The sequence below is a fragment of the Hyla sarda genome, chromosome 3 (assembly GCF_029499605.1).
Source record: "Hyla sarda isolate aHylSar1 chromosome 3, aHylSar1.hap1, whole genome shotgun sequence".
In the NCBI taxonomy this organism is placed as follows: Eukaryota; Metazoa; Chordata; class Amphibia; order Anura; family Hylidae; genus Hyla; species Hyla sarda.
In genome coordinates this window covers 252859036-252882902 of record NC_079191.1, presented here as the reverse complement: position 1 = coordinate 252882902, position 23867 = coordinate 252859036, and the positions used below count along the sequence as shown (strand labels likewise).

General features: G+C 44.3%; 2 protein-coding genes across 2 annotated transcripts in view; one reads left to right on the top strand and one right to left on the bottom strand.

Moving 5' to 3' along the window:
• The window catches only part of LOC130361036 (heat shock factor protein 2-like), a 40939-nt gene extending 30771 nt beyond the window's left edge, over positions 1–10168 (bottom strand). Inside the window, exons 1-4 of the mRNA XM_056563596.1 lie at positions 10142–10168; positions 8876–9000; positions 280–355; positions 79–140 (exon numbers count right to left, since the gene is read on the bottom strand). Of these exons, the coding sequence (XP_056419571.1) occupies positions 79–140; positions 280–355; positions 8876–9000; positions 10142–10168 (290 nt within the window). The remainder of the gene's footprint in view (positions 1–78; positions 141–279; positions 356–8875; positions 9001–10141) is intronic.
• Positions 10169–10326: 158 nt separating this feature from the next.
• On the top strand, positions 10327–23649 carry LOC130361035 (serine incorporator 1-like). Its single transcript, XM_056563595.1, has 7 exons — positions 10327–10409; positions 10573–10871; positions 14378–14547; positions 20100–20190; positions 20302–20443; positions 20558–20785; positions 22444–23649. The coding sequence occupies exons 1-7, from the start codon at positions 10327–10329 to the stop codon at positions 22580–22582; spliced, it is 1152 nt and encodes a 383-aa protein (XP_056419570.1). The 3' UTR covers positions 22583–23649.
• Positions 23650–23867: the final 218 nt, after the last annotated feature.

The window sequence follows — 23867 nt, the reverse complement described above, 5'->3', positions numbered from 1 at the left end:
AACAATAGAAAACATTAGTTACTGTTAACATTGTCTGGCATCAAAACAGAAACTCAAAACAAAAACAAAAAAACTTACTGTTTTCTCTTCAAGCTCACTAAGCTATTATTCTGCACCAAGGTCACAATGAACTGGACAATCTGAAAATAGGAGGAGACATTAAAAAAGAAAAAATCAAGTCTCTAAACAAGTTTTCCAAAACAGGACAAGGCAAGTATGAACCTTCCCTCCTGTACCACAGATAGAATGGAAAAACATTCTTAAAATGTATCATCTTACCTTTCTAATAACTTGCTGCTGTTGAGAGTGTTTAGCCCGCAGATCTGTAATTTCTCTCCATAATGCTTCATTTTCCCTGCAAGGAAAATACCAAGTTATGAGCACAAGAGAGGAATACGACCAATGACTAAAGGAGTTCATCAAATGACCATATTAAGAAGATATCCAGGATCATTAATTGGGCACTGTCATTAAAAGTAATTTTGGCTATTTCACTCCTTATGGTAAATAAAAAAATATTTCGAATGTACTTTTAAAAAAAAAAAAATTTTTAAAAGGAGATTTTTTTGTACTCACCGTAAAATCTCTCTCTCGTAGCCTTCATTGGGGGACACCTAACTGATGGGTATATGCTCTTGCCACTAGGAGGCGCTGACACTAGGAAAAAGAAAAGTCTGCTCCTCCCTGGCAGGATATACCCGCCCACCTGCAGTGAGGCAACCAGTTTTGTCACAAAGCAGTAGGAGAACCCCGAAAGGGAATACGTCCGAAGGACCGTAGAAAGGAATCCCGGAAAAAAACCAAGAACCGGAAAAGGAAGAAATTGGTGGGTGCGGTGTCCCCCAATGAAGGCTACGAGAAAGAGATTTTACGGCGAGTACAAAAAAAATCACCTTTCTCGTTCGCTCTTCATTGGGGGACACCTAACTGATGGGATGTACCAAAGCAGTGCCCTAGGGTGGGAAAAAACAAACACCAGCGGAAAGGAGACAGTCCAAGACTGAACTCGCATGCCCGCAAGGTCTATGGACGAGTCCACAGGTCGGAGACATACTAGGCCCAGAACAATGAGGTCTCGTAAGATCTCCCATCCAAGGAGAAGGACCAGAACACCAAGGGAAAGGTCCATCCTCTGTAGAGACCCAAGGCACCTGGGTCAAATAGAGAGACAAGAAACCACAGGAAAAAGGGGAACCAGATGCTTGCGAAAAAAAACTCTCCTGCGAAAAAAACTTCCAGAAAGAAATAAAGGAGAGCAGAACAGGAATACCGCCCCGACCAATGGATCACTGAGGAGTCGGAGGCCGGCCGTTATAAATGTCCAAGAACTGAACCATCATCAAGGCTCAAGGAATCGTAGAGCCGCCTAAAAAGAAGGCACACCGCAGCATCTCAGGGCAGAGTCCATCAAGGGAACCAACAGTGAAAGAACAGAGTGGTCTGAGAAGACCTGAACAGCCTCAAGAAACATCCCGTCAAAACGGAAATGGAGGATAACCGATAAGAGCCCAGCTGGACTCCCAGGGTCCGGGCATAGGAAGAATTACCCCAGGGGACCTAGGGTCAATGCATTAAGACTGACCCAGACAAAAAGGTAAGAAGGACATACAGAGCACTAGGCTGTGATAGCTGACAGAAAGCACACAAGCCTAGACTGTAAAATCCACTGTTGAATGCATCTTAGCAAAAACCAAATAGTCCCTCCAGGAGGGAAAAACTAGGGAGGCCGAGACGACAACTGGAGTAGAGACCTACGACAAGCACCCTGATCCCCGCATCCCAAATGAAAAGGGGGAGCGGCCCGTGCGCTAGGCGCAGAAGGAGCAGGGAAATGCAAATACTGGGTGGACAAAGTCCCCCCCCCCCCCCCCGGCTCCAGCGCAACAGTTGCCGCCTAGAGGAGCAACCGTGCGATCCTAGAGGGATCAGAGCCCCGCACTCCGAAGCTGGGCAAAAAATACAAGGCCTGTTGAGGGTCAATCCAGATAGTGATAGAGGAGGCACCTGAGTCACCCGGACAGAAACCCTGGAAAAGAACACCCGGAAGTACAGAAAGGGGCTGAACCAACAGGCACCCCAGCAGGCCCCATGTCAGAACAGAGGTGCTCAACCGCCCCGGACTGCAGATACAACAGCACCGGAAGCCCCTGAGCGCACTACCGAGCAAAGAAGGTGGCTCTAAACCTGCAAAGCGGTCTTCGAATATGTAGGAACACAGACATGAGGACCCCACGACAACAGCGGCAGACCAAGACTGCAGACACTGTGAAAACATCCACAGGAACCAGCAGGAAAGGAGTTATGCCCACAGCAGACCAAGAACGCAACCTAAGAAAGGAGAACAAAGACGCTCCTGTTGCTGCAAAAGGCCCCGGAATCCACAGACAAAAAAACAAAAAACCCACACCCCAACTCCTAATGGTGCTAGGCACCAGGGCTGCGGTCGCAGACTCAGGAGAGGAAGAATGGATGTGGAGCAGGAAAAAAGGCCGACACAGTGTGACCTACAGGAAGAAGGGACCTAAGAACCCACATACACACGCTCTGCGGGACTGCACCTGGGAGAGAGACACCGGACTACAGCTGCAGTGGCAGCCGAATGTGGGAGGTGACCAGGTGGATTGGAACACCAGACAGACAGTCTGGCCATAGGGCAAAAAAAAGACCATGGCCACGACTGGTCCCGCACACGACGATGCACAGTGGGGAGATACTGGCCCGTAGACAGAGTAGCGGGCATGCAGAGAGGGACCTGCCAAGCAGGCCACCCAGTAAACCAGTATGTGGTGCAGTGTATAAGGCACATGGAGCAAAACGGAGAGACACCCACGAAAACTACCATGGCAGCGGTGAACTACCGTCCACGGGGCGACAATGCATGGTAGATGACCCAAAGCAGCAGTCTGGCTGAGCAAGGAACCCCCCAGACCGTAGGGAAGGGGTACAGCCAGACCGGAGAGAACTGCGCACCTACGAAAAGGTGGAAGGGCGGGGAGCCAAGAAACCCCGCCCCCTGAAGGGAGATAGAGAGAAGCTGACATCCCTGCATATTGTCTATGGGACATACTGGGTCAGTTCCACGTATACCACGCACCACAGTGGGGTACTGGAAAACTAGCCGCAAAGAAACATCTGCCGTGAGATAGTCGGCAGAAGAAAAAATGCAGACAACTGTCTGGCTTACCGTATGAGTCCCTAGGAGACAGCGAGTCATCCCAGTAGTGAGGGTTTGGAAGACCAGTCGCAGATACACCGGTGATGTGATGCGTAACAAGTGGCGCAGGAAACCTTGCAGACCACTACCAGGTAGATAGGTAGAGGACTATGGAAAACGAGACAGTGTATTGATTGGCACCTCGCTCAGTAGGGAGGTACCAGAACCCCAGCCTCAAACACAGCAGATGTGTGATGTATGACAGGCGGTGCAGGCAACCATACAGACCACCGGCCGGCTCACTGGCATGGACCAGAGCAGATAATGGAACACTCCGTCGGACACCACCCACAATAGTGAGGTACCGAGACTGCAGAAGCAGAGACAACAGGTGGTAGATGTAGGACAGGTGGTGTAGACCACCAAGCAGATGAATGACTGGCTCACTGGTAAGAGTCCAAGACAACGATGCATCCTATTGGCACCTCACCAGCAATGAGGTACCAGAACTACAGCTGCAGATACAGAAGCCGTTTGAAGTTTGACAGACGGTGTAGGCCACCCTGCAGATCACTATCTGGCTAGCCGGCAAGGATGCACAGAAGACAACCAAGCATGCCACCTGCACTTCACTGAGCAGTGAGGGACCGGAACCCCAGACGCAGATACATCAGGCATCTGATGTATGACAGGTGGCGTAAGCAACCATGCAGACCACGGTCAGGCTTACTGGCAGGGATACACCAACAACAACTATTCATCCCATCAGTACCTTACTCAGTAGAGAGGGACTGGAACACCAGCCGCAGACACATCCGCCGTGTGATGTATGACAGGCGGTGTAGTCAACTATGCAGACAACCGACTGGCCTAATGGCATGGATCCACAGAAGACAGCCATATACACCAACAGTAGTGAGGAAACGGAACTCTAGTCGCAGATGCAGCAGCCGAGAATCGTGTGACCGGCGATGTAGGAAAGCATGCAGACTACTGTCTAGCTTACTGGAAGGGGTCCGTAGAAGACTTCGTAACGAGCCTTAGGGTCCTTAAGACACATCGGTTCAGTCCTCCATATACCGCACACAGCAGTGGGGTATCGGAACTGTCGCCACAAACACCTCAGCCGTGACATGTGTGATAAATAGCAGAGGAAACCATGCAGACCACTGTCTGGCTTACTAGTATGGGTCCTGAAGGCACGTTGGTCAGTTCTCCATATACCGCACCCAGCAGTGGGGTATCGGAACTGCAGCAACAGATACATCAGCTGAGAGACGTGCACCAAACGGCAGAGGAAACCATGCAGACCATTGTCTGGCTAACTGGTATGGGTCCTGAAGACACATCGGTCAGTTCTCCATATACCGCACCCAGCAGTGGGGTATTGGAACTGCAAAAGAATTCTACCACTGAACCACCAAAGCTCTGCCATAGATATGGGTCCACAGCAGACAGCGAATCAATCCCAGTAGGGAGGTACCGGAAGGCCAGCAGGAGTGACTCCAGGAACTCAGGGCTGTAGGCATTAAACTTAAAGCAAATACAATGTAATGCCAGGATTGGCCACAAGAGGGTGCCAAACTGCACCAAATGGCTAGAAAAGCTGCATTTTTCCCCCCCCAATAAATATTACTTATGCAAGATTGTGTTTCCGCCCTCTGGGAGGGGGGGGGGGGGGGTTCATAGTGGTGGAGCCGCTGTGGTGGGAAATATAGACCCCCACTTTACTGCTGTATGGACGGGGACATGTACCAGTCCTCGTCCAGTAACACACCCACCGCAGTAAGGTTGCGAGAGCGGACGGGACCAGCTCTGAAAAAAGTCTGGGGCGGAGCTAAGCTCCGAGTCCCCGTCCGGGAGTAGACAGGTCCCCGTCCCTCCGGCGGGAGAGTTTTCGATCGCCGCGTGAGGGACAGCAATGCCCGAACCCCCGCGCAGACTCGCAACCGCTGCCCGGGGGTAGTCGGCCGGAGGGGTACACCGGCCGTCACCCCAGCCGGCGGTAAACCCCCTGCAGCGCGCCAGACCGGAGAGCTCGCTGAGGGGAGGAAAGGGGCGGAGCAAGCCCCGTCAGGAGAGGCAAAGAATCTCTCCCCTGTCGGCGCTCTGAAGGCAGTGCCGGCAGAGAGCCTCCCTACAGGTGAGATCCCAGGTTCACGCTCTGAACTCGGGAAGAAGGAGGGCGGAGTTACCTGCCTCCATTATGGCTTCCGCCGCCGGCGACACAGCGACGGGCTGGAGCTGTGAAGGAATGAATAAAAGGGAATGAATAAAAACCGGCGGCTGCCCGGGTAAGGGACAAGTGACACTAACAGTGAGAGCCCCGACCCCATTAAACATCCCCACAAGAGCCAGGCCCCTGAAAACCACAAGGAAGGAATAAACCCTTAAGTCCCGTGCAGGGAGGGGAACACTCACCCGACCATCTGTACATACTCACCTATCTTCACATACTCACCTAGAGACGTCTTCAGCCAGCATTTTAGTCACCTGCATCACGTCATGCTGCTACAGCCCAAGACGAGCAGGGAAAATAGGGGGACCTGGACCCACGGTGCAACCCCAGGCGCTGGCCGTTGGCGGGAAGGGGTTAACGGTGCATTTGTATTTTATGTCCCGTGCACCTTAGCCGCATATGGGGGAACATGTAGCGCCATGCTCCTGAACCCCAACCTGAAAAAGGGAAACAAAAAGGAATAAAGAACCTGACTAAACAGCCCTTACTAGAAAATAATAAAAAAAAGGCAAGGTCTGGAGAGCTCCAGACCTGTGTCTTACCTCCTAAGTGACACTAGCTAAAACTGGTTGCCTCACTGCAGGTGGGCGGGTATATCCTGCCAAGGAGGAGCTGACTTTTCTTTTTCCTAGTGTCAGCGCCTCCTAGTGGCAAGAGCATATACCAATCAGTTAGGTGTCCCCCAATGAAGAGCGAACGAGAAATGAAGTTTTCTTATTTGTGTTTAAAAAAGCAGTCACTAGGTGTCTCCCTACCTGTCCAGAGCACATTACCCCCTATCTCTTGCACAGACTTTGGACTCCCGCTGGCCTGGCAGAAGTCCAAACACAGGAAATGCAGTCTGGAGTGCTGAGGGGGGTGTGTGCAGCATTAGCCATCTCACACTGAACTGCTCGGGGCTGTGTGTCGTGAGGAAGTTCTCCCCTGTATGGCTTCAGATGATAGCACGCCTGCTGGGTAACGCCCCTTCCCAGTCTGTGAATCTGAGACTGAGCAGAAAATATAGAGCAATATCAAGGTTGAATACTAAAAAATAAAGGCAGGGGGTGGTTTATCATGATGGGGCAGTGAACTGGGAGGATTATAGAATTTAATAAGATAATGACAGGTACTCTTTAATAGTCATAATAAACTAGTATGTGTGTATGACAACTAGGAATCCTCTGCCTACAATATACAGAAAATAAAGCCTAATCACCAGTGTGGATTAAAGCGGGGAGGACCATAAAATATAACTTTTTATTTGTTTTCAATAAAATATATACAAAAAACAATGTGTCTTTAAAAAAATATCAAGAGATAACAAATATCTGGTTTTGCCAGATTAGCGCACTAGCTACATGAAGATATAGACTATTGCTCTATACAACAAAAGCAGGCGCTGTGCACCCATACTCAAGACAGAGTGCTCAGCCCTAATGCAACTTAATAACCATGCTAATAAGAATAGCACAATTATCCACATAACAGGAAGATACTAGTTAAGTGATGTAAACAAAGTATCTCTACCAAAGTAAATATAAATGTAAATATAAGAAATCACAGCATGGGGTTCCAACACGTTTCTGCCGCGATAATGCAGCGTCCTCAGGGGGTAGCTCAAGGTGTTTCAGAACACTGCATATGGGAGAGAGTGTCTGTATCAGATCGGCAACCATGGAAACCGGCTACAGTAACAATTTACATATAAAAAGGGCTGTAAACATTAAACATAGAATATAACTCCCTGGGGAATACATTTGCCAAAGAATAGTCCCAGGGAAAAAAAAATATGCATGCAGACTGTTGTGAGAATTTTCATTTTCACGCTGCACATTAAAAGGATACCCATAATTACATACTTTTCTATTGTACTGCTTTCTCAAATTATCATCATTATTTTTTTACAAAATCAGTACATTTAAAATTGCCCTATTTTGACCACCTCTAACTTTCAAATTTTTCCGTATTCAGGGATATGTAAGGGTTCATTTTTTGCGCCATGTTTATGTTGTTTTAATACCACTTTTGCTTATATGTGACTTTTTGATCACTTTTTATAATTTTATTTTGCCGTTTGATGTGAGAAAAAAGCAGAAATTAATTTATTTATTTTACGTTTACGCCGTTCGCCATAGGGGGATCATTAACATTATATTTCTTAGGTCAGACATTTACTCACGCGGCAATACCAAATATGATTATCGTTTTTTATGCTTTTTTTTTATTATGAATGGGAAAAAGGGGTAATTTAAAACTATTGGGGGAGGGGCAATTTATTTTAAACTCTTCTTAGTCCCCATAGGGTATTATTTATAGCAATCATTAGATTGCTAATACAGTTCCGTGCTATGCATAGGGCATAGCACTGATCAGTATTATCGGTGATCTTTTGCTCTGGTCTGCTGGAAGGCAGATGGACGGAGGCAGGTGAGGAGATCTCCGTCCACCATCTTGGCTGATCTGAGCCGCTCAGCAGTGCCGCAGGCGATCAGATCAGCCATCTTAAGTGCCGCACTGCCGCAGATGCCATGATCTCTATTGATCAGGGCATATGAGGGGTTAATGGCGGACATCAGCGGGTTTGCTGATGTCCGCCATTACCGGCGGGTCCGCAGCTGCTGACAGCCGCCGGGACCCGCAGTGCATAAAGTGAGCGCAGCTCCTGCGTTCGCTTCATAGCTGTGCCGTAACTGTACGTAAAAGTAGCTCTCTGCAGCGCCATACATTTACGGTGCGTGTCCTTAACCCCTTAAGGACTCAGGGTTTTTCCGTTTTTGCACTTTCGTTTTTTCCTCCTTACCTTTTAAAAATCATAACCCTTTCAATTTTCCACCTAAAAATCCATATTATGGCTTATTTTTTGCGTCGCCAATTCTACTTTGCAGTGACATTAGTCATTTTACCCAAAAATGCACGGCGAAACGGAAAAAAAAATCATTGTGCGACAAAATCGAAAAAAAAAACGCCATTTTGTAACTTTTGGGGGCTTTCGTTTCTACGCAGTGCATATTTCGGTAAAAATTACACCTTATCATTATTCTGTAGGTCCATACGGTTAAAATGATACCCTACTTATATAGGTTTGATTTTGTCGCACTTCTGGAAAAAATCATAACTACATGCAGGAAAATTTATACGTTTAAAAATGTCATCTTCTGACGCCTATAACTTTTTTATTTTTCCACGTATGGGGTGGTATGAGGACTCATTTTTTGCACCGTGATCTGAAGTTTTTATCGGTATGATTTTTGTTTTGATCGGACTTTTTGATCACTTTTTATTCATTTTTTAATGATATAAAAAGTGACCAAAATATCGCTTCATATCGCGGGAGCCGGCGCAGGACGTAAATATACGTCCTGCGTCGTTAAGGGGTTAAGGAGTTAAATGGATGACCATGCAACACAAGGCTGGGCTGCAGCCACCAATGTGAGAATGCTCTTTCTTAGCAGCTCTCTTCTACCGCAGATCGAGATGACCGTTATGCAGATTCAATATACCTTTTCAGTGAGAACAGTCTTGAGTCAATAGTATCTTGTTTAACTTGAACTTTAGCTGCGCTGCTCAATATTTTGGATATATCTTCCTGCCTCACTTTTGTTTCTTCAGGTCTTGTAGAGGATACCTAGGAAAATAAAAAGGATTTGAGTATTAACATAAAATTACCCATTCGATTTTACCAACTTTACTTTGTGACAAAACTCCTTTAAGGCTATGTTCACATCAGCATTCAGGAGCTTTGTTACAGATGCTGATAATGGGGTGGAATTGAGTGTGTCACAACAGATCCGAATTATTTTCAATGGGGTCCTTCGGGTTTCCATTTGATGTCTGTAATTTTGCAGTGAAATTTTTCATTTTAAAACAGAATCAGTAAACATGGCTCCCTACCACTAATGTTAACCAAGCCTAACATGGCATTATAATTGCAGTATAAGTGAATTTCCTTATATAAGATTTAGAGTACATGTATTATTTGCAATGTAAAAATAGAACAGATTTAAAGAGTCATCAAATCAAAAATGTTACTGATAAAAACTTCAGATCACGCCGCCCCGTACATGGAAAAAAAAATAATGATAGGGGTCAGAAGATGACAATTTTAAACGTATAAATTTTCCTGCATGTAGCTATGATTTTTTCCAGAAGTACGACAAAATCAAACCTATATAAGTAGGGTATCATTTTAACCGTATGGACCTACAGGATAAAGATAAGTTGTCATTTTTACCGAAAAATGTACTACGTAGAAACAGAAGCACCCAAAATTACAAAATGGCGTGTTTTCTTCAATTTTGTCGCACAATTCTTTTTTTTTCCCCATTTTGCCGTAGATTTTTGGGTAACATGACTGATGTCATTACAAAGTAGAATTGGTGGCGCAAAAAATAAGCCATCATATGGATTTTTAGGTGCAAAATTGAAAGGGTTATGATTTTTAAAGGGTAAGGAGGAAAAAACAAAAGTGCAAAAATGGAAAGATCCTCCATCCCCAAGGGGTTATTATTCGCTCTCAGAGCTAATGGATAATGTGGGGGGCCCTATGTAGCTTGCCATTTTGATTGGTGGAGGAGCTAAAAGAAATCCCTAAAAGAAAAGAGAAAAGGGCGCATTTCTCCCAGCCTTTTTACTCCCTGCAGGAGCTGAACACTTTTTAGCTCCTTCTAGCAATTGCTCAAAGGTCTAAAAATCCTGGCTCTGAATCATCATTCGGGCATGTGCCGTGGATCTTGCTCTTCTTTCTCCCTGTCTGTACTTCTTCATACTCTCTCTTTCTCTCCTTCCCTTCTCATATCCTTTCACTCCCCCCGCCTTCCCTATCCTGCGCTCATCCCATACCCCCCCTTCCCTACTTCTCTACCCCCCCCCCCCCCCCTCAGGTGAGTGGACATCTCATACATTGGCTTGTTAGTATTTCTACTATCAGTATACTTCAATATTTGTTGATCCGATGATTGTTTCTTATGTCAAGGGAATACCACTCCTTTGTACTGCTGTATTTGGTTGCTATGTTTTATCTTTATGTTCCTTATAGTGACAAACTAATAAACATTTAATTTGGAAAAAAAATAAAAAAAATCCTGGCTCTGAGCGTAAAAAACTTTTGACATGTATCTATGATATGTCAAACTTTTTTTATTAGAGTGACACTTTAAGGCAGTGCTTCCCAACCAGGGTGCCTCCAGCTGTGGCAAAACTACAACTCCCAGCATGCCCGGACAGCCTTATTTACAGAGAGAGGGTTAAATATATCTAATCATCTATATGGATGTTGTGATGAAAATTGTGCTTTTTTTTCTGCCCTGGTTCTTGTCTCTTATACAGATAACTATAATACCTGTACTTTACTTTTTCTAGTGTGGTTCTATGTTGGCATGGGCGGTGCATTCTGCTTTATACTTATCCAGCTTGTTTTGCTGATTGACTTTGCCCATTCCTGGAATGAATCCTGGGTTGAAAAGATGGAGGAAGGAAATTCTCGATGCTGGTATGCAGGTGAGCTACACTTATTCACTCGTGTGTAGAAACATCTACTAGTCCATATACTACAGCACTGTACTAATGTTTAGCATTATGATAGGCACATAAGCATCTGACATAAGAACAACTCCATATTAGAAAATCTTCTCTTCTGAATTTGCATTGTCAAATATTGGTGCAGGTCCGTGAGCTGCAACATTGGTGATCTCCATGTTCGAAGCACTGTATCACACTCTTATATGTTCTGCTGAGAGCTCTTTAGATCTCTGCGATTTTTCAGCAGATCTCCCATTGCAGGCAACAATAATGTAATCCGCAAGTTATAGAAAATGTTAGCATTAATTAATTCTAAACCAATGTAAAGCATTTGCATGTCTTCTCCCAGATAACATCCGGATGCAGCATTTTGCACAACTGAAAAACACATATGCACAATTCATGTTTTTTTTTCTAGCTTTTTTTTCCGTAAAATTGCCATATGTGAAACCACCTTAATGAAAAGATATGCACCTTTTTTTCGTTTGGCTCCATTGGGAGACACAGGAACAGTGGGTATATCTCGCTGCGACTAGGAGGCTGGCACTAGGCATTAACAAAAATGAAGTCGGCCCCTCTTGGCAGGATATACCCCACCCACTGACTCTGACCTAATCAGTTTTAGCTTAGTGTCAGTAGGAGGCAGACACAGGTCTGGAGCTCTCCAGACCTGGTCTTATTTTTTCTCCCCTAGTTTTCTAGAGTATTAGATTTTTTTGTCTTCTTTGTTATTTAATTTAGGTTGGGGCAACAGGAGCATGGCTCTGCCTGACCCCCCCACTTGCGATGAAGGGGCATGGTACATGGAGTATGCACCATTAACCCCTTCATGCCACCATTAAGCACAAGGGATGTACCCTGGGTCCGGGGTTCAGTCTTCCTCTCGGTAGCACATCGTCCCTGGGAGTGGGGGCCGCAGGCGGCGGCTATAAATTTAGTCCGTGGCTTCGGCCCTGCTCTTCCTGAAGATAGCTCCACCCACTGTTTTTGCGCGGTCCAGGTGCTACGCCTCTCCTCCTGTGTCCCTCTCAATGCCCTGCTAGCGCACGCACGAGAGGTCAGTGGTCGGCCTCTTCTGGCTTAGCGCGCAGCAGGGGTCACATGTCTCCCTCACCCTTTGGCCTTTCTGCCTATGGGAGTCTATGAACTCCCCAGGGACGGCTGCTCCCTTTCTGGTGACGTCATCGAGGGTCTCCTCCTTCTTCATACCAGTACGCTGCTGTTCCTCCAGCTGCTCCTGGACATAGGGATCTCCTTCTCTGCAAAGGACCTCCACCTCTGCACGCTGCTGTTCCAGCTGATATCAGGACACAGGAACCTGGGTGAGCTTGTTCCATTTTGGAGTTTTGGTTTGGCTGACTTATCTGTTTGTTTTTTTTAAATGTCCAACCGAAGAACTGGACGCAGCCTGGAAGCATCCTTAAAAAGGCTTCCAGGGGTCAAAACGGCTGCAGGCTATGTTTCCATTTGCCCAGGACCTTGTCTCCAAATGGACTGCCCCGCCTACAGTGGACCCTCTGGTCTCTCGCCTATCCAAGTCCACTACCCTTCCTCTGGCTGATGCGGCTTCTTTCAAGGACCCCATAAACAAGCGGATTGAGAATCTGCCAAAATTTGCATTTTAAAGCAGCAGGATCCTTGCTTCCGGCATTCGCCGCCACTTGGGTGCCCAAGGTGTTGTTAGCCTGGGCTTCCCAACTTCATCAGGGTGTTTTGTCTGGGGCTCCTCCAGGTGATTTGGCTGACCTGGTCCTCCAGATCTCCAACGCTGGTGACTATCTGTGCTCGGCATCTTCTGGAAATTTGGTAGCTATCTGCCGCTCTATGTGGCTGAAGGCCTGGAATGCTGATGCGGCCGTTCTGGACACTTTTCCGCCAAGCCAGGTACCCGCAAGCCTCCCTCCGCCTGAAGGAGCACCCCCACTCGCATCTTCTTGGGTGGGTGGTGGCCTGTCTCTCTTTTGGGACATTTGGTTTGCACTGGTCCAGGATTCCTGGGTTCGGGATGTAGTTTCCGGCAGCTATCGAGTTTGGTTCTTTTCCCCGGGATTGTTTTTTCCAATCCCGTCCTCCCGCTCTCCTGCCTTGGCTGCGGCTTTTCACTCTGCGCTCCACACCCTCCTTGCTCAGGGGGTAATCGTTCCAGTTCCGTCCCTGGAACGTTATTTAAATATTTTCTTCGTTCCCAAGAAAGGGGGAATGGTCTGTCCGATTCTCGATTTGAAGCTTCTCAATCGGCACTTGCGCCTGCACCCGCAGCCTCTCTGCAATGACAAAGGTGACCAGGATTCTGCTCTGGGTGGAACGTCAGGTTCCCTCCATCTTGGCGATCCACATTCCACTTTGAGTTGCTCCTTGCATGCCCCTTGAGAGTGGTCTCTCCACCCGGAGGTGTTCAGAAATTTGCGAACGCTGTGGGACCCTGGACATGAACCTCTTTGCATCCCGCCTAATCCGGCAGGTTCCCGGCTTCATCGCCAAGTCCCGCTATCCTCGGGCTCTGGCCGTGGACGCGTTGATAATTCCTACAGAAAATCCGAGATTTTCTGCAGGCAGGTCTAGATAAACATCTCAGACCTAGCACTTTAAATGTTCAAGTATCTGCCCTTAGTGCCCTCTTTGATTATAAAAAAAAGTCTTAAAGCAGCAGTCCGGATGTCTCCGGTAGTAAAACCATCTATTCCCCCTGGGATTTAAATTATTGTTCTAAATAGTCTTACAAAAGCCCCATTTGAGCCATTGACTGAATTACCTTTTGAAAGTTCTTACCCTTAAACTTGTGTCCTGTTGGCGGTCACGTCCGCCAGATGGGTTGGAGAAATCGCTAGTTTTTCCATTAATGAACCATATCTGTCTATTTTGGATGATGGGGTAGTGTTGTCTCCTGATCCAGCTTTCCTCCCTAAGGTGGTCTCTGACTCCCACAGGACTCAAGTTGTTACCTTACCCTCATTCTGTGATAATCATAAAAAATGATAGGGAAAGAGAATTCCTTTGTCTGGATGTTACAAATTTGCCGAGCGGCCACTTGGAGTTCACCTCATACCTTTTACAGGCTGTAGACCCTTCCCGTAAATAGTCTATTCAATTCTACTCTCCATGGGTGCTTTCATGGGCTATAGGGAAAACATAAATTACTCTTACCGGTAATTGTTTTTTGTTGAGCCCACGACGGCACCCACGTTCCATGTTATAATATATAAAAAAAAATTCATAAGATTCTAGTTAATGTGCTACTTGTTGGCGATTCTGGTTGTTACTCCTTGATACTTGCTTAAGAACTGGGGAATAGCAGCCTGTGTCATCCTTATATGCAAGTTGTTCCTATTTCCTGTCCCGCGGATGAGGGGGCGGTCTCTCCAAGGGTGCCATCGTGGGCTCAAGTAACCGGTAACAGTAATTTATTTAAAATGATTTTTGAGACATCTACAGAACCTGTCTTCGGTGACAATTGTTGTCTAATGCATACTTTCTTGTTTCCTCAGCTCTGCTGTCAGCAACTGGTATTAACTATGCCCTGTCCCTAGTAGCTATAGTGCTCTTCTATGTCTACTACACTCATCCCGATGGCTGCTATGAAAATAAAGCATTTATCAGTGTCAATTTGCTACTGTGCATGGGAGCTTCTATAATGTCTGTTCTACCCAAAATTCAGGTATGTTCTTACAAGTTTAGATTATAAAGGGGGTCTCATGTGGGATTGTTTTGTGTATGTGTACATAGTACACTGATCAAAAGGGAACACTAAGATAACACATCCTAGACCTGAATGAATGAACAAATTGTATGAAATACTTTTCGTCTTTACATAGTTGAATGTGCTGACAAAAAATCACACAAACATTTTCAATGGAATTTAAATTTATCAACCCATGGAAGTCTGGATATGGAGTCACACTCAAAATCAAAGTGGGAAAACCACACTACAGGCTGATCCAACTTTGATGTAATGTCCTTAAAACAATTTAGAATGAGGTGCAGTAGTGTGTGTGTGTGTGTGGCCTCCACGTGCCCATATGACCTCCCTACAATGCCTGGGCATGCTCCTGATGAGACAACTCCTGGACAGACTGTGGTGCAACGTGTTGTTGGTGGATGGAGTGAGACATGATGTCCCAGATGTGCTCAATCGGATTCAGGTCTGGGGAACGGGCGGGCCAGTCCATAGCATCAATGCCTTCCTCTAGCAGGAACTGCTGACACACTCCAGCCACATCAGGTCTAGCATTGTCTTTCATTAGGAGGAACCCAGGGACAACCGCACCAGCATATGGTCTCACAAGGGGTCTGAGGATCTCATCTCTGTACCTAATGGCAGTCAGGCTACCTCTGGCAAGCACATGGAGGGCTGTGCGGCCCCCCAAATGAATGCCACCCCCCACCATTACTGACCCACCACCAAACCGGTCATGCTGGAGGATGTTGCAGGCAGTAGAATGTTCTCCACGGCATCTCCAGACTCAGTCATGTGCTCAGTGTGAATCTGCTTTCATCTGTGAAGAGCACAGGATACCAGTTGCGAATTTGCCAAACGTCCTGCACGGTGTTGGGCTGTAAGCACAACCCCCACCTGTGGACGTCGGGCCCTCATACCAACCTCATGGAGTCTATTTCTGACCGTTTGAGTGGACACATGCACATTCGTGGCCTGTTGGAGGTCATTTTTCAGGGCTCTGGCAGTGCTCCTCCTGCTTGCATAAAAGCGGAAGTAGCGGTCCTGCTGCTGGGTTGTTGCCTTCCTACGGCCTACTCCATATCTCCTGATGTACTGGCCTGTGTCCTGGTAGCGCCTCCATGCTCTAGACACTACGCTGATAGACACAGCAAATCTTCTTGCCACAGCTCGCATTGATGTGCCATCCTGGTTGAGCTGCACTACCTACCACTAGAGTGAAAGCACTGCCAGCATTCAAAAGTGACCAAAACATCAGCCAGGAAGCATAGGAACTGATACATGGTCTGTGGTCACCACCTGCAGAACCACTCCTTTATTGGGGGTGTCTTGCTAATTGCTTATAATTTCCACCTGTTGTCTGTTCCATTTGCACAGCAGCATGTGAAATTGATTGTCAATCAGTGTTGCTTACTAAGTGGACAGTGTGATTTCACAGAAGTGTGATTGACTTGGAGTTACATTGTGTTGTTTAACTGTTCCCTTTATTTTTTTAAGCAGTGTATTAAAGGGGTATTCCGGGGTAAACTAAATTTAACTATCCTGGAAATTATGAAGAATTATGCTAGTTCTACATTTACTTGCTATACCACTCTGCCGTGGATTGTCTTCTTTTTCTTCATTATATGGTCCCCTCATATTTAGTGTTTCCTTACAGGTCCTGATGACGTTCGTCTCACAATCCTTTGCGACTCTAGGCAGCAGCTGGTATACGGGGGCTTGGCTATTTCTTGTATTTCCTCACAAGCCAGCCCCCTGATGACGTTTGTGGTCCATCTGTACGTCCTGACATGCCGGTGTTCCCTGCGCAGATTGCGGAGATCACGGGACGCCGGCATGTCAGGAGGTATAGATGGACCGCAAACGTCATCAGGGGGCTGGCTTGTGAGGAAATACAAGAAATAGCCAAGCCCCCGTATACCAGCTGCCGCCTCGAGTCGCAAAGGATTGTGAGACGAACGTCATCAGGACCTGAAAGGAAACACTAGATCTGGGGGGACCATATAATGAAGAAAAAGAAGACGATCCACAGCAGAGCGGTATAGCAAGTAAATGTAGAACTAGCATAATTATTCATAATGGGCAGGATAGTTAAAAGTTAATTAACCCCGGAATACCCCTTTAAAGTCAATCATGCAGACGTATAATACTGCTTTGTGAGTGCCCCTCCTCCCAGTAAGTGTTTGTGGAAGTGATGAGATGAACTGTTCATCCTTATTTATTTCTTATTATTTATTACAAAGCCAGAAATAAATTTTGTAGGGCAAAAGGCAAAGTTAAAAAAATATAGAATTGCACAATTTTGTACGGCAATTTTTTGGGAGTTCACAATACGGTAAATCTGCCATATTTATTCAATGGGTCAGTACAATTCCAATGATGCCAAACTTGAATAATTTTCGTTTTGTTTTATGGTTAAAATAAAAATGTAAACCTTGAAAAATGTAAAATAAACTTTGTTCATTACCATGTTCTCCACTCTATATAACTTTTTTTATTTTTCCACTACGGAGCTGTGTTAGGGTTTGTTTTTCTTTTTTTGTGCCACTTTTGTGTAGTTCTGGCTTTATGATCACTTTAAAAAAAAAAAATTTGAGGGATTTAATGTAACCAAAAAATAAGCAATTTTGGCATTTGGAATTTTTTTTGCATTTACGCTGTTCACTGTGCAGGATCAGAGACATAACAATTTAATAGTTCGGACAATTACGCATGCAGCGATACCAAATATGTGTATTTTATTTTGTTTGTACAGTGTTTTATTTTAAAAATGGGAAAAGGGGGTGATTTGTATTTTTATTAGGGGAGGGATTTTTTATATTCTTAAATATTCATAAATAGTTTTTTCCATATTTATCACATGACCTGCACCCATTAACCCCTTAACGACAATGGACGTAAATGTACGTCATGGTGACGTGGTACTTAACGCACCATGACGTACATTTAGGCGCGGGGATCCGATCATCCAGCATGGCGGCCGGAGGTCCCCTCACCTGGCTCTGGCCGTCTCGCAGGGTCTTCTGCTCTAGTCTGAGATGGAGCAGACCAGAGCAGAAGATCACCGATAATACTGAGCAGTGCTGTGTCCTATACATAGCACTGCACAGTATTAGCAATCAACTGATTGCAATGAATATAAAAAGTGTAAAAAAAATAAAAAAATTAAAATACATTTTAAATAAAAAGGTAAAAAAATTTGTGCGTAAAAGTCTGAACTATTAAAATATATTGTTAATCATCCCGTACGGTGAACGGCGTAAACGTAAAAACATTTTAAAAAGTCCAAAATCGCTGATTTTTTGTCACATTTTATTCTAAAATTTTTTTATAAAAAGTAAAACCTAAGCAAAAATTATACTGATAAAAACTACAGATCATGGCGCAAAAAATGAGCCCTCATACCGCCCCATATATGGAAAAAATGAGAAAGTTATAGGTGGTCAAATTAGGCCAATTTCAAACATACTAATTTTGTTAAAAGGGTTTGAGATTTTTTTAAAGCGGTACAATTATAGAAAAGCATATAACATGGGTATAATTTTAATTGTACTGACCCACAGAATAAAGAAAACATGTTATTTTTACCGGAAAGTGTACAGCGTGAAAACAAAACCTTCCAAAATTTGCTAAATTGCGGTTTCTTTTCAATTTTCCCACATAAATAATATTTGTTTGGTTGCACCGTACATTTTATGGGAAAATAAGTGATGTCATTACAAAGTACAATTGGTGACGCAAAAAACAAGCCCTCATATGGGTCTGTGGATGGAAATATAAAAGAGTTATGATTTTTAGAAGGCGAGGAGGAAAAAACGAAAATGCAAAAATAAAATTGGTCTGGTCCTTAAGGGGTTAAAGGGATTCTCCGGTAAAAAACGTTTTTTTTTTTTTTTTTTTTTTTAAATCAACTGGTGCCAGAAAGTTAAACAGATTTGTAAATTACTTCTACTAAAAAAAAATCTTAATCCTTCCAATACATTTTATGGGCTGTATACTACAGAGGAAATTCTTTTCTTTTTGGATTTATCTGTGCTCTCTGCTGACCTCTGCTATCCATTTTAGGAACTGTCCAGAGCAGCATATGTTTCCTATGGGGATTTTCTCCTGCTCTGGACAGCAGAGGGCAGCAGAGAGCACTGTGGTTGTGACATCAGAGAAATCCAAAAAGAAAAGCATTTCTTCTGTAGTATATAGCCCCTAAAAAGTACTGGAAGGATTAAGATTTTTTTACTAGAAGTAATTTACAAATCTGTTTAACTTTCTGGTACAGTTGATTTAAAAAAAATGTTTTCCACAGGAGTACCCCTTTTAATGTTTAAATGCCGTGATCTGTATAGATCATGGTATTTAACCAGTTAAAAGACAGACATCGGAGCGACCTTCGATGTCCGTCATTACTGGCAGATGTCAGCTGCTGATAGCAGAGGATGCCCCTGGTAATGACGCGGACCCGACCCACGGGCCTCCTTCATGTCCACCCACCTGACCCATGATGTACATGTATGTCATGGGTCGGGAAGGAGTTAATCATGCATGGGATGATAAAAAGGAGAATGCTGAAAAGTGATCTCTACAGAACAAGAATTATCAGCTTATTATTAGGCCTAGTGGCCAGAATGAAAACTGCAAGATTTCAGAATTTTTTTGAAATAGAGATAAAATATAGTAAAATGGAAAATTAGAAAAAAAAATATCCCCAAGAAATGTATAAAAAAAAATGTTTAACTTAAACTTTAAAGGAAATGTTTCATCAGAAAATAACATGGTTTACATAATTTTTTTTATCTGTTTTCATCAGTAGAAAGAGCAAGGAGAAGGTCTCATAATGCAAGTCTTTGGAACATCCTGACACAGAACAGCCAGACCCCAACCAATATAAACTTTTCACATGTACAAAGTTTTTGTGATGACAGATACTTTAAATGGGCACTGTCAGATACAAAAACTTGTGATATGTTGTAAAGCATGTATAACCAATAGGTTTCGCAATTGCTTTCATTAGAACATTTTCATTATTTCATACTGAAAAACCCAGTCAAACAACTGCCCCCCCCCCACCTGCTTGGACACATACTAGTCCTGCTGTGTCCATGCAGCATCACCTATGTCATGGACACACTTCCTTGATTGACAGGTGTGAGCGCACGGCTCACAGCTGGAGGAAAACTCCTCCCACTGTCATCTTGTGTCCCGCTACTGTCAGTGAGGACAAGCTGGGAGTTGTAGTTTTGCTTATGCTAGGGGAGATGTGAGCAGACAGCTTACTGAGCGAGGGGGCGGAGACCTGCACAGTGAGGCCACACCCCCTCCCTTTGAGAGGAATTCAGACTAGTGAGCTAAATTAGAAGTTTAATAAAAAAAATAAAGGTGCTAGACACATAATAATTAGATGTAGATGTACATGGTCAGGATTAGGTACTGAGTGATATATTAAAAAAACTGTTTTTTTTGTTGGTTCTGACGGGTACGCTTTAAGGTGGTAACTTGCCAACCTCTAGAAGCATATCACTTATTCTAACTTTCATTTGTAGGAATCTCAACCCAGATCTGGCTTGCTACAGTCCTCGGTGATAACCATTTACACTATGTATCTGACTTGGTCTGCCATGACCAATGAGCCTGGTATGTACATTATATGCGGTACCGAACAGTCTTTCCAGCTAAGCAGGTGTTAGTGGATACACATTTTAATGTTGTTGTATTTTTTTATTTATTTTTTACTTTCTTTTGTAGATCGTAAATGCAATCCCAGCTTGCTTAGCATTATTGGCTACAACTCTACCACCACTCCAGGTCAAGTTCAGGTAGTGCAGTGGTGGGATGCCCAGGGAATTGTTGGACTTATTCTCTTCTTGCTCTGCGTCTTATACTCTAGGTATATGCTCTTGTTTGATATATATATATTTTTTTCAATATATTGTCAAAAACAAGTATTTCCTCGTTTCCTAAACATTCTTTTATTATTGTTTACTTTGGCTTTGTTACATAGCATTCGAACATCAACTAATAGCCAGGTGAACAAACTGACTCTGACTAGTGATGAATCTACACTGATAGAAGATGGGAGCAGAAGTGACGGTTCCCTGGGGGATCCTGATGATGTGCACCGTGCTGTTGACAATGAGCGGGACGGGGTTACCTACAGCTACTCATTCTTTCACTTCATGCTTTTCCTGGCATCTCTTTACATTATGATGACCCTTACCAATTGGTACAGGTGTGTTATTTAACATTTGAGTTGACATGAACTGTACTGTTTGCAAACTGGCTGTATGCTGACCCTTGTGATGTTCTTTCACAAGTCCTGACATTTCTATAGTTCATGTTCTGACATGTGAGACTTGAGTATTTGTGTATCAGACCAATGAGTCAGCTCTCTTAAAACAGGATACAGATTATAACAAGCCATAATGAGGTACATTCTTAAACAATGACTAGTCTTAAAAAGAATCTGTGACCACTCTGCGAAACAGAATTAGGTGGTGTTCTTGTGTTCTTGTCCTCTTTTTGTTGTTTTGTGGAAAATATAAACATGATTAGTGTCTTGTTTTATATACCTTTTATGCTGCAATTTTACATTTGTCAAGAGCCATTTGACCAATTAGATATGGATATGCCAAAAATGGAAATACCTCTTTAAATAAGCAGAAGGCTAGCTTAGCTTGCCTTCACAAGGTTATGTTCTAAGGGTGCTCTTACACTTTCAGTTTTGTTTAAAGGGGTACTCCACCCCTAGACATCTTATCTTGTATCCGAAGGATAAGGGATAAGATGTCTGATTGTGGGGGTCCCTCCACTGGGGACAACCGCGATCTTGGCTGCGGCACCCCAGACATCCGATGCACCGGGATGACTGGTGATGTGGGGAAGAGGCTTGTGATGTCACGGTCACGCCCCCTCAATGCAAGTCTATGCCCCCTCCTATAGACTTGCATTGAGGGGGTGTGGCCGTTACATCACAAGCGTGTCGTGGCTGTGATGTCACGAGCCTCTGGCGCTGCACCCGATGAACGCCAGGTGCAGCAGGGAGATGGCAGGTGTCCCCAGCGGTGGGACCCCCATGATCAAACATCTAATCCCCTATCCTTTGGATAAGGGATAAGATGTCTAGGGGTGGAGTGCCCCTTTTAAGTTTTATGATTCAGTTGGTGAAGTCAAAACCAAGTATGCATAATATAGGAGAGGAAGTATAGAAGACAGAGTATACAGTACTTTGATTCTTTCTTCAATTCACTCATGGTTTCAGCTTCAAAAACTGCTTCTGAAAAACCTTACGTGTAAGAGCACCCTAATAGTGGATCTTACAAGCACAGACAAGAGTACATTTCTATTAAAATATCATTCGAAGTCAAAAAGTCTAAATCTAGGGGTCTGAAAATAAAAGGAGGAATACCCCATAACCTCAATGCCCCATAATAAATTTTTTAGCCCAAAGCCAAAACATATTAGGATAGGCAGAAAGGCCATCAGCATTATATTAGTAAAGACCAAACTCTTGTCATCAATGTTGATCAGCTGCTTGTGTAAGCCCTGCACTCTTCTTTACCAGGCACCGCTTTCAGTAATAGCTGCACCGTGTATTTACTTTAATTGGATGAGCTCCAATACCAGTTATAGCTCTGACATGTACAGCACTGTGTATGTTAAGTAATGGAGAGGCTTCAGTGCTGTGCATGAGCTCCGGAGTCCCTTCAATCAGCTGTAGCGAGACCCCCACCAATCTGGTATTGATGATCATCCTAGGCATAGGCTAGGAATGTAAAGTTTCCAGAAAACCTTTTGAAATATAAACAGTCATTATTAAAAGTAAGTTTATGTATGTTATGTTAAACCACATACTGACTTAAGTATCTTTTTTTTTCTCTCTTTTTCTAGCCCTGACTCGTCCTACGAGACTATGACTAGCAAATGGCCATCAGTTTGGGTAAAAATTTCATCCAGCTGGGTGTGTATTGTTCTGTATGTGTGGACACTGGTTGCTCCATTGGTTCTGACCAATCGTGAGTTTGACTAGTGAAATGGATTAAGTATAGTATGCAGTATTTCACCTGGTGCCAGGAGCACTAAGCTTGTATAGTAACATTTGCCAGTTTTGCATGCTCTATCTTACCCTTGCCCTTGCATGATGTTTCAGTCTGATCTGTAAGAATAGTAATTTAAAGCTGCACTCCATAGAACTGGCATCGCTCTTTCCCAATTTTCTGTATTAGTGTATGATATTGCTTCTGAGGTAATATATATGTTTGACAAAAGGTGTTAAGAAAACACATTTGTAACATAACCATTTGGCTCAAAAGTCTGTTGAGGTTGGGTAAAGAACGATGGAGGAGACATCACTGTGCTGCTCAAGCAAAATGCAACTGGAGCAGAATAGTTTTACCTAGAATTCATGGAGTTTCTCACAGAAGGATGGATAAGTAAATTTAAAGGGGTACTCCGGCCCTAAGACTGATTGCGGGGGTCCCCCACTGTGGACCCCTGCAATCTCTCATGCAGCACCCACCTGTCTCAGCTGCATTTAGCGCTGGAGGCTCTGTCTCTGAAGCCTCACGACCATTGGGCCAGAGTATCGTAACTTCCCTTGTGACGTCACGCCCCCTCATTGCAAGCCTATGGGAGGGGGCATGCAGCTGAGACAGGAGGGTGCTGCATAAAAGATTGCGGGGGTCTCTAGCGGCAGGAACCCTGCGATCAGACATCTTATCCCCTATACTTTGGCTAGGGGATAAGATGTCTTTGGGCCGGAGTACCCCTTTAAGGTTCAGGCGCTAGTCACTGATGCACCAAGGACAGTGCATGATCACTGAAACTGGTTAGAGAGGTCACTTGTATATAGGTCAGTATTGTAAACCTAGATACCTGTTTCCCAATGATTTTGTGGCAGAACCTGTAGAGATGAAGTGTTTGTGTGTGTGTGTTTAGTTTTTAATATATTGTTTTTTTTCTCATGCCTATTCTTTGTGTAAATGAATGCCCGCAGGTCAGCTCATTGTGACTTTAAGATACAATTTCTTCATTTTGATCCTATTTAACACTAAATATGTTGTTGTCTTACTAAATAAAGCAACTATTTCAATTGCAGCCCAGAACATTATTCTTGTGTGATAACAAAGCTACATATTACATATGGTATAATTGTTGACACAGAATTTCCCAGACTTGCTCATAGTGGGTGCTATTGTTTGTGTGTGATCCCCTTAGGATTTATTTATTTATTTATTTTATTTTGGGTCAGTATTTTGCGTGAGTATTTGTAAGCCAGAACTAGGAGTAGAACACAGAGGGCCAGATTTATCGAT